This window comes from Octodon degus, unplaced genomic scaffold (assembly GCF_000260255.1).
Source record: "Octodon degus isolate 3935 unplaced genomic scaffold, OctDeg1.0 scaffold00005, whole genome shotgun sequence".
In the NCBI taxonomy this organism is placed as follows: domain Eukaryota; kingdom Metazoa; phylum Chordata; class Mammalia; order Rodentia; family Octodontidae; genus Octodon; species Octodon degus.
In genome coordinates this window covers 13,139,859-13,150,524 of record NW_004524581.1, presented here as the reverse complement: position 1 = coordinate 13,150,524, position 10,666 = coordinate 13,139,859, and the positions used below count along the sequence as shown (strand labels likewise).

At 47.5% G+C, this 10,666-nt stretch overlaps 1 protein-coding gene and 1 non-coding gene across 17 annotated transcripts in view; both read left to right on the top strand.

Moving 5' to 3' along the window:
• The first annotated feature begins 727 nt into the window (after positions 1-727).
• LOC111818740 lies at positions 728-833 on the top strand. Its single transcript, XR_002822654.1, has one exon. It is a non-coding gene; the product is annotated as a U6 spliceosomal RNA (small nuclear RNA).
• Positions 834-10,384: 9,551 nt separating this feature from the next.
• Camk2g (calcium/calmodulin dependent protein kinase II gamma) overlaps positions 10,385-10,666 on the top strand; it is a 59,041-nt gene continuing 58,759 nt past the window's right edge. For 8 of the 16 annotated variants that reach the window (XM_004624020.3, XM_004624017.1, XM_004624018.1 and 5 more), the window contains exon 1: positions 10,386-10,583. In XM_004624020.3, the coding sequence (XP_004624077.1) occupies positions 10,519-10,583 (65 nt within the window). In that variant the 5' untranslated portion in view covers positions 10,386-10,518. Of the gene's footprint in view, positions 10,584-10,666 lie in introns of all 16 variants that reach the window. The other 8 variants (XM_023718771.1, XM_023718763.1, XM_023718778.1 and 5 more) reach the window with 2 other exon arrangements.

Here is a 10,666-nt window from a genome sequence, read left to right as displayed (position 1 = left end):
CCTACCCTTCCATATATCCATCTGTCTATCCATCTATCCAATCATCCATCCACCCACCCGTCCATCTACCAACCTGTCCATCCACCTATCCACTCATCTATTCATTAACCCATCCATCCATACACCCATCTAACTATCCATCCATCCATCCATCCATCCATCCATCCATCCATCATCCATCCACCTGACCAGTGCATTCAGAGGTGCTCATTCTGCAGAGTACATAGCTCTTTGCTGAAATCTTAGGAAGAAAAGAGATATAAGACTAAGACAAAACTCTCTCCTTAAGGAGTCTATGATCTCAATGAGAAGGGGGAAAAAAATTAAGAAAAAAAAATTTTTTTTATTTGTGTGTATGTGTGTGTGGCCAGCTCAGCCCACCAGGGGGCGGGGCTGGCTGGCATGTGGTGCTGGGGGATTGAACCATGGTCCCTGTGCTTTAGTTAAGCTTGTTCTAAGTAGGTGCTTTAGACCACTGAGCCATCTCACCAGCCCCCAATCAAGAAATTTTTAAAAAGTATACCCACAGCCAGGTGCCAAATCATTGCAAGGGTGAGGTTCAAAGAATCAATGCAAGCTCTGTGCCATTGCTTTCTCATCCATAAAATAAGGATAATGGATGTGGCTGTGATGAAGACTAGAATAATATAGTTAGAGCATTATGTCATTATTACTGTTATTTGAGAAATCTGTGTTTATCATTAAACATTTAGAAAACTCAGTGAAGGTCCTTGTTTTTGCAGTACATAAAGTAAAACTAGGATGAACAGAAAAGATTAGCATGGTCCCTACACAAGCACAACTCACAACATCATGGTATGTTCTATATTTTATGACTTTTGAGGTCAGTGCTGGGGATCATGCATGCTAACTAGACAAGTGCTTTGCCACTGAGCCACATCCCAACCCTGTATTCCATATTTTAAATAAATAAATAAATTTAAAATAAAGCACATTTGCTGGGCACTTGGGAGGCTGAGGCAGCGAGATTAGTTTGAGGAAGATAGTCAAGAGTTTGAGGTCAGCCTGAGCTGCATAGTGAGTTCAAGACCAGGCTGAACTACATAGCAAGAACCTGTCTCAAAAAAACAAAACAGGGGCCAGAGAGATAGCTCAGTAGAATAAGCACTTGCCTGGCAAGTGCAAGGGCCTGAGTTCAATCCCCAGTTCCGTGAAAAAAAAAAGGGAGAAGGGCGGGGCCTGGAATGTAGCTCAGCAGCACAGTATCTGAATTATTAACCTAGAAATACTATCATTGGAGTTGGGGAGATAACTCAGTGGCATAAGCAACTGCCTGACAAGTGTAAGGTCCTAAGTTCGATCCCCAGTACCAAAAAAAAAAAAAAAAAAAAAGAAAGAAAGAAAGAAAGAAAGAAAGAAATACTATCATTGTGTTGTTGGTGTTCTTTCTTGTTCTTTGAGATAGGGTCTCTGTAGTTCAGGCTGGCCTTGAACTCACAATGATCCTCCCGCCTCAGACTTTTGAGTGTGGGGATTAGAGCTATGTACCACCACATCCAGCATGTTATTGTTAAATTACTATAGCAACCCTATAGGAAAGTTATATCCTCTTTACTTTATGATAAGGAACACGAAGCTCCTTAGTAATTTGCCCAAGGTCACATAATTATTAAGTGGCAGTGCCAAGACTCAAACCTGGTTTACCCCAAAGTGAGATAAGGGATGAGTCAGCATTAATTCTGAGATTCTGAATACAGGTTATTGGCAGACTGGTCACATCCCTGTCGGAACGAAGACAACTGGAGAAAACTGGTCAAGGATGGCAAGGGAAGTACTTATATTAGTTAATATTTATTTAGGGGACTGGGGAGATGGCTCAGTATAATAAGCGCTTGCCTAGCAAGCACAAGGGCCTGAGTTCAATCCCTGGTTCCGCAAAAAAAAAAAAAAAATTATTGAGCCTTTCTATTCCAGGGACTATTTTACCATTTATAGGTGCCAATAATTTACTGTTCATAAAACCCTATGATTAGATAGGAGGGATAAGTTAAAGAGATGTACTATGCAACAAGCTGACTATACTTAACAACATTATGTGTTCTGGAAATTGATAACACAGTAAATGTTAAGTGTTATCAGAAAAATGTATGTGAGGGAACGTATCTGTTAACTTGCTCAATACTCTGGTTTTTCTTCAGATCATATAAATCTCTTGCCTGTTAACTCGCTCAATTTACCCATTCTAAAATGCATACATATTTCAAAACAAGCTGCACAGGGTGGTACACACTTGTAAGCCCACCACCCCGGGGAGCTAAGGTAGGAAGATCACAAGTTTAGACCCAGCCTGGACAACTCAGTGCCTTAGCAGGAACTTGTCTCAAAATAAAAAATCAACCAGGTGTGGTAGCACATACCTGTAATCCCAGCACTTAGGAGGCTGAGGCAGGAGGATCACTGCTAATTTGAGGCCAGCCTGGGCTATATAGTGAGTTTGAGGCCAGTCTGAACTACATGACAAGACTGTGTCTCAAAATACAAACAAACAAAACAAAACAAAATCAAAAGTTCTTAGAATGTAGCTTGGCATGATGACCCCTATGTTCAGTCACCAGTACCACCCAAAACAAAAGCACCATGGTTTTTTTTTTTTTTTTATTTTTTTTTTTTTTTAATTTGTGTGTGTGTGTGTGTGTGGCCAGCTCAGCCCACCAGGGGGCGGGACTGGCTGGCATGTGGTGCTGGAGGATTGAACCGCGGTCCCTGTGCTTTGCTAAGCTTGTTCTAAGTAGGTGCTCCAGACCACTGAGCCATCTCACCAGCCCCATCACCATGTTAAATATGACAGATATAATTTTTGTTTCTCAGTGAAAATAAATAAAATTTCCATTAAAAAGCTTTATTAAAAATTTTTTAAAAAGCTTTATTAGGCGGAGCTGGGGAGATAGCTCAGTAGAATAACTGGCAAGCACAAGAGCCTGAGTTCAATCCCCGGTTCAAAAAAAAAAAAAAGCTTTATTAGGTAAGTACTACTTTTACACACACACCCTTTTTTGAGGCAGAGCCTAGCTAGGTAGTTCCATCAAGCATTGAACTCACTATGTAGCCCAGGCTGGCTTAAAACTTTCGAAGACCTTCCTGCCTCAGCCTCCCAAGTGCTGGGATTACGAGCGTGCACCACCACGCCTGGCTTTTATCTTTATTTCAAAGATGAGAAAATTGAGGTGCAGACCCTGAGGATAGATCACACAAACACTGAATGTGGAACAAGTGCTTTAAGAAGTCATGGATGGAAGGAGGTCCTAGAAACAACCAAGTGGAGGATGCTACTTCAGGGGCAGAGATGTAAGGGAGTCAAGGCTTCCCCTCTTGAAAAAGCCTCTTGATCCCAGAACAGAGGGATAGAGGCAGCTATGGCAAGCAGATGCAGAGGCTGCCCGTGGTGCCCATTTTCCTGCAGATCACTGTTTACTGAGCTCACCACCCCCCATAAGTAAATCTCTAAGACAAAGCTGTGTAGGGCACATTTTTCTGTCCTCTGACAGACAAAAGCTTGGCCAGGGTAGGGAAGCTGCTCTAAGTGGACTGAGGACTTGCTATCTCTGCAGACCCTCAGCATACCACGCCCAGAGCTCTCGGAGTTTGAGAATCCTCCCACCACCCTGTCTCCACCACCCATCTTTGTGGTAGCCAGGGAACAGTGTCATTTCTGGCTCCAGTCCTAGATTTCTGTCTGTCCCTGATGAAGGAATCTTCTCACATTGCACTAGGGTTTCAGGTCTCCTGCATTTGTGAGCAAGGAGATATGTGTGTGTCCTTGTAGATTCCCAAGAGCTGTAGAGTTGGGAGCCTCAAGAAAACAAAAACCAGGGGTCAGGTGTGGTGGTGCATGCCTGTAATCCCAGCACTCAAGAGGCTAAGGCAGGAAGATCACTGCAAGTTCAAGGCCAGCCTGGGCTACAAAGGGAGACCTTGTCTCAGAAAAGAAAAGAAAGAAAAGAAAAAGCAGGGAACGGGTTTGATCCTCCGGCATAGGATGCTGGCCCTGCCCCCAGAGCACTCTGAGACAGTGAACCTAGCCTGGGCAACTGAGAGACTTAGTGAGACCCTATAACAATCAAATACAGGGCTGGTGAGATGGCTCAGTGGTCTAAAGCACCTACTTAGAACAAGCTTAGCCAAAGCACAGGGACCACTGTTCAATCCCCCAGCACAACATGCCAGCCAGCCCCGCCCCCTGGTGGGCTGAGCTGGTCACACACACACACACACATGCATACACATAAATAAATAAAAATTTTTTTTAAAAAATCAAATACATTTAAAGAAAAAGGAAAAGAAAGGACAGGACAGTAGGACTTACTAGGGCCTCTGGTGTCTCTTCTCCCATGACTCACTGACTGGGCCCTCCAGCACTTAGGCCCTTATGCTCGCCAGGGAAGTGCTTACTCCACTGAGCCATCTCCCCGGCCCTACCTCCCGTTCCTCCTTTCCACCCTTCCAACCCCTGGTGGCCATTTTTATCTCAGACCTGTGAGGCTGCACCTTCCACCAGTAATATGTTTGGATCTCCAAACCCCTACCTCCCATCATCATGTAAGTCTCCCCTAGAAGTCATTTTTTATTTTATTTTATTACTATTTTTTTAAGGTTAGAAGTCATTTTTTAAAAAAGTTCATTTATTCATTTATTTTTTCTTTTTCTTTTTGAGACATGTTCTCATTAAGTAGCCCAGGCTGGCCTGAAACCTGGGCTTCCTAAGTAACCAGGTTTGTAGGCTTTGGTGACCATACCCAGTAAAGACAGGATCTTGATGGATTGATCTGTTTTGTTTGCAAAGTGACCAGAAAAGAGGAAATGGCCGATTCAATGCAGGAATGCATGGATATGTCTCTAGGTACATGCCTTCATCGGGTGCTAGGTCCAGTGTGGCAGCTGGGGTAGAGCTCAGGGGTGTAGCACTTGCCTAGCATGTACAAAATCTGGGTTCGAATCTCAGCCCTGAAAAAAAGAAAGTAAATGGAAGAAAATGGCATAAAATTCCATCCTGCCATGTGTGGCGTGAGTACATCTGAATTGTTCCCATATCTTTTTGTTCTCTTCCCTTCAGTCATACTATCCCAGTAGCACTGCCTACTATTCTCCTTTACACAAATTAATTCACCTTTTTGCAGCCCCCACAATTCAAAAAAAAAAAAAAAAAAGAAAGAAAGAAAGAAAGAATTTAAAAGAACCCGAGCACTTGAGAGGCCAAGGCAAAACGAAGGATTACCATTTCAAAGCCAGTCCGGGGAACAAGGTCAATTCAAGGTCAGCCTGAACTACCTAGCGAGAGACCCTATCTCAAAAACATATTTTAAAAAAGTAAACTTTCTCCCCTGTGAAATGGAGCCGGGATCTCCTGCACACAGGCGCGGGTGGCCGGTCTGAAAGGGAGCTGCGTGTGCAGCGTATGCAGCACGCTGCCAAGAAAATAGCAAGCCTCCCCCACCAAACGCCCGAGACCCTGGCCCGGTCCAGCGCGGACAGCCTCCCTGCGCACCTCAGGCTGCCCACCAGGGGGCCCCACGTACCGTTCTTTCCGCCCGGCGGGGCCCAAAGCTTCTGCACCTCGGCTGTCTCTGATGACAGCTGTCACCTCTCCGCGGAGCTCCTCCTCTTCACTTTGAACGTCTCATCCCGGTACTCCCAATAGTTCATTCATCCTGAAAATATTTATGGAGCGCCTACTCCAGGCCGTGCTTTGGCGTAGGTGTTGAGGTGAAGAGGAAACCGATCAGACTCAAGGCTGGTAGCAGAGAGGTGAGAGCAAAGGCAGCCCTGGCTTGGACTTAGAGGCAGGAAGGACGGGACCAGCCCCCTTGGCTGAAAAATGAAAAGGACTTTCTTTGTTAGCTTGTAACTCCACGTGGTGATTTTCTTTTCTGTCTTTCTTACCTTTATGTTTTCAAAACAAGGTCTTGCTATGCCGTACAGACTGCCCTTAAACTCACAATGTGGCCCTCAACCCTCAAATTTGCAGCCAACCTCCTGCCTCAACCTCCTCAGGTGCTGTGATTACAGGCCTGTGGTGAATGTTTTTGTTCTGTTTTGTGACGCTGGGCCCCTTGCGTGATATGTTCTTACAATTCACTGAAGCTTTGAGCTCAGCTCTTCTTCCAGGGGCCCAGCCCCTATTCCCCAAACCTCAGCTCACCCCAGTCTCACCCTCACTCCCAATCCCCAGCCCCCTTTGTCCAAGGCTTTAACAAACTCACCTCTCCCCTCAACCACCTCAGCTCTTCCTCTAAGAAATGCTACAGTCATTGATTTTCTGTGGCTCTTAGCTCCTTGTCAGCTCTCAGATAACTAAGGGATGGGAAAACACGGCCACCAACCACAGTGATCCTGTTGGGATTAGTTTTCTTTTTCATTCCTGCTTTGTCCTTTTCTTTCTTTCTTTCCTTCTTTTTTTTTTTTTTTTTTTTTTTTGAGGCAGGGTCTACCTAAGTAGCTCAGGCTGGTCTTTTAACTCACTGAACTCACTATGTAGTCCAGGCTGACCTTGAATTTAGGGCAATCCTCCTGCTTCAGCCACCTGAGTGCTGGGATTGCCGGCATATACCACCTTGTCTGGCTGGGGAGTAGTTTTCACAGGGGATGAGCCTACTAAGTTTTCTATGCATGGCGGAAGTCTAGAGAAGCCCATTGGCTTTTTCTGACGTGACTTCCAAGAAAGATAGAGGCACCTAATGTTCCTAACTGGTACTGTTTACTTAAGTGCCTTCATTTGTCTTTTTTCCTCTTACACTTCCCCAGTTTCCACACCTTCCCACTCATAATTCTTTCAGATTTCCTTGGAAAGAGGCCAAGACTTCGTTGCCCCTAATTCTTCATGACTAATCACAGAATCTTTGGAGTTGGTAGGAATCTCAGAAACTAGTGATCCAGTGGGTTTTAAACTTTTTTTTTTTTTTCCTGGTACTGGGGATTGAACTCATAATCCTGTGCTTGCAGGCAAGTGCTTATTCTACTGAGCTATCTCCCTGGCCCTTAAACTTCTTTTTTAGCCAGGGATCTCATCTCCAACCCAGTCTTATACAGAGCTCCAGTAGGTATGATGAACAGCAGCTGGAGCCTGGCCTAGGAAGCCCTAGGAGTCTTTACAGGTGCAGACTGAATTCATCTCCTTCGAACTGACTTTACAACTGTTCCCAGCAAGTGAGTAACTATGCTTCGCTTCCAAGGGCATCATCCCCTTTGCTTTCAAATACTTCATTTTCAACTGGTCCATTTTCCTTAGGTCTGAAGTGTAAGTCCCTTTCTACTTTGAGATTGGATTCCACAATTAGGGAGGATGGTTCTGTTACTTGGGACAATGGGATCATTTTGGGCAGCTTCAAAGAGAAAGATGAGAATAAGGGAGGGGACCTGCCAGTGGGGTACTTCTGGTGATTATCAGGTCATGGATTTCTAGTTTTAGTCCCTGTTCTCAGAGCTCTGGGCACAGCCTGAGTGCTGGCACTGCCCAAGGGACTGGCTGCAACCGGAACATCACAGCCTGCAGACCCCATAAGGTTGCCATAGATACTGAGGCACAGGAAGCTGCTATGTGTGTTGTGATTTGTGTGTATCTTCCCTCTGATTCCCTGTAATTGCTGCGAGGTATCTGGAGGCTCTGTTGGTTCTAAAGCAAGGGGGACCAAAGAGGATTGGGCAATGGTGTGTGTTTGTGTGCACACACAGAAGTGTCTACAGCGTCCAAACTGCCCCTGTGGCCATGTTAGAGTCTGCTGTTGAGATAGCAGGGAGCGAGAAGGAAGTGAGGTAGAGATCAAAAGGAAAAAGAAGAGAGTAGATGGAGTTTCCTTCTAGTTGTATAAATTGCCACTTTATTGGGATGTTTTACAAAGTAAGAGGCAGGGCCAAGCACACAGTAGGCACTTGGTAAACATTTGTTGGAAGGCAGCTAGCACAATTTACACAGGGGGCCAGGGAGATAGCTCAGTAGAATAAGCGCTTTCCTGGCAAGTACAAGGGCCTCAGTTCTATCCCCGGTTCCACCAAAAAAAAAAAAAAAAAATTTTTTTTTAAACAGGAACATGAGTCATGCCCAGGGTGTCACCTCAATATTGTGGTCATCATTCTTTTACCTAAAGACTCTAGGCAGAGTGCTTCACACAGTTACCCTGAGGAACTCAGTGCAGTGCCCTCAGTCGGGATGAGAGAACGCTCTGGCAGGCACACAAGTCTGGTCAGGGTTAGTAGAGTACTGGTTTTACCTTTTCTTAGGGAACTCGTGGGCAGCCCTGCTCTGCTTGTTCTGACCTCTCTCCATCTCCTCATTCCACTTTACAGCACTGAATATAAAGTTTCAAGTATCAGCATTGGGAGGCCAGCAACCAAGTTGCCTTAAGCACTGGGGAAGGGCAGAGGGATCATCAACTGATAGGCAGCTTTTCTTCTGGAATGCAGGCTAAAGGTCGTTTCTGCCTTGAGGGTAAAGGACAGGACCTGAATGACGTGCTGGGCATGGAGACCCACGCCTGTGATCTCAGCACTTGGAGGCTGAGACAGGAGGAGTATTTCCAGTTTGAAGCCAGTCTGAATTACAAAGTGAATTCAAGGCCAGCCTAAACTGCATAGCAAGAGAAACAAACAAACAAACAAACAATAACAACAAAAAACTAACCTTAAGACTTATTGCCATCCCTAAATTCACAATCTGTTGCCCTACCCACAGTGGGACTTGGGACCTGGCTCTAACCCTGGTGCACAGAGATAGGAAGTGGCCTTATCTGCACTACTTTACTTCCTGTTGCCATGGGAGGGGTGGAGTATAGTGTTCTTTCACCCTACTTCTTGGTCCTCTCTGAGCTCCTGCCAGTCCATTTTCCCTTCCGGACTCCACTCCTTCCTATCTCTTATGGCCCCCACTGGTTAGCTCCCTGGCAGTTGGTAAGGAAAGGAGGATACCTTCCTGGAGTGCCTGCTCCACCCACCCTTCCAGGATGCAGCCTGAGAGAATGGGACTCTTTGGGTCTCCCCATGCCTCTCTTAGTGGAGCAAGGCTGCTGGCCACAGTGGCCCAGCTCCCAGCAGGCGTCCTGCTGTAATCAAGTCTGAACTGGGCAGTCAGCTCAGCTCTGCCCTGCCTGGCTGCCTTGGCCTCTAGCTTAGGTGATAGCTGCCCAAGCAGGTCAGGAACCTGCCCAGCCTGTTTCTCCTCCACTGTGACAGTTATGCACCTCTGTCCCACCAACCTGTGATGCAGAGGACGGATGAAGGGATGGCAACTCCCTCTACCATCCCACAAATATTTTCTAACCCTCTGTGGCTGAGTAAACAATAATGAACAACCTAAGCAGAGGCCCTGCCTCACTGGGGCTTCCAATTTAGTGGAGAGGCCCATATTAAGCAAATAATATAGTTTTAATTAGGTACCTAAATGTTTTATGTCATTTAGCATTAAATAAGTGCTCACAACCCTGTGAAGATATGCTGTTATTATAATTATTACTACTACCACTATTATTAGCATTTCTGTAAAAAGGTAACTGAGGTACAGAGTAAGTGAGTTGTGTGAGGTCATACAGCTTGTTCATTGAGCTGTCCAGAAATCCAGGCTGGTCTCATTCCACAGATCACTCTACTGCACTCTAGATCTCATGCCAGAAAATGTATCATTACAAAATGACAAGTAGCATAAAGGAAAAGGAGAGCTACCCTACAATAAAATAAGGTGGTTTTTTTTTTTTTTTTTTTCGTCCCACTTGCTTTTTTAGCCACCAAAGCACAAAACCTTTTCAGATCATCTCCACTTCTTCCCTTCCAGGGAAACAACGTTCATCTCTAAGGCTCCAGCAGCAGGAAGGCAGCTTTCCACCAGCATCTTGCCCCAGGCTTGGTCTCCCGGATCAGACCTCGCCTGAAGGTTTTGTTTAGTCTTTTCATCTCCCCGTGCTCACGCTCCTTTAGCCGGTTGGTTCCCTGAGGGGAGGCTGCTGATAGCTGACTTGGCAGACTGGGGAAGTCTCCTGAGGGTGCAGCGTGACACAGGCTCCCTGACCTTGGCCCTCTCTCCTCTCCGCGAGAGCGGGGCTGGGGCCTGGGACCCACGTGCGTGGTGGCCCTTCAAGAGAGCTCAGTAGTCCAGACCCTGCCCAGCCTCGCCTGTCCCTTCCTGAGCGCCGGCAGGGGCCGCCCCAGGACATGTCCTCGAGTCGCGACCCTCGGCTTAGTCAGCCGGGCAGGTGGTCCGGCGCCAGGAGTCCCCTCCAGCGTTCGGGTACGCAAGGGCCCAGCCAAGGCGGCTCCCGGGCCGGTGGGCGGGCCGGGGCGGAGGCCCCTCCCAGGGGGCGGGGCCGGCAGGGAAGCGGGCGGGGGGAGCGGCGGGCTGGGGGCGGGGCGGCGGGCGGCGCGGGGGTGTCCCTCCCTCCCTCACTCTCCCCGGTAAAGTCTCGCGGTGCTGCCGGGCTCAGCCCGTCTCCTCCTCTGGCTCCCTCGGCCGGGCGGCGGTGACTGTGCACCGACGTCGGCGCGGGCTGCAGCGCCGCGTCCGCCCGCCCGCCCGCCAGCATGGCCACCACCGCCACCTGCACCCGCTTCACCGACGACTACCAGCTCTTCGAGGAGCTCGGCAAGTACGGCCCTCCCGCCGCGGCCCCCGCCCTGCCCCGCGCCCTAGCGCTCTGCGGCTGCTCGCCCCGCCCCCCGGCCCTGCACC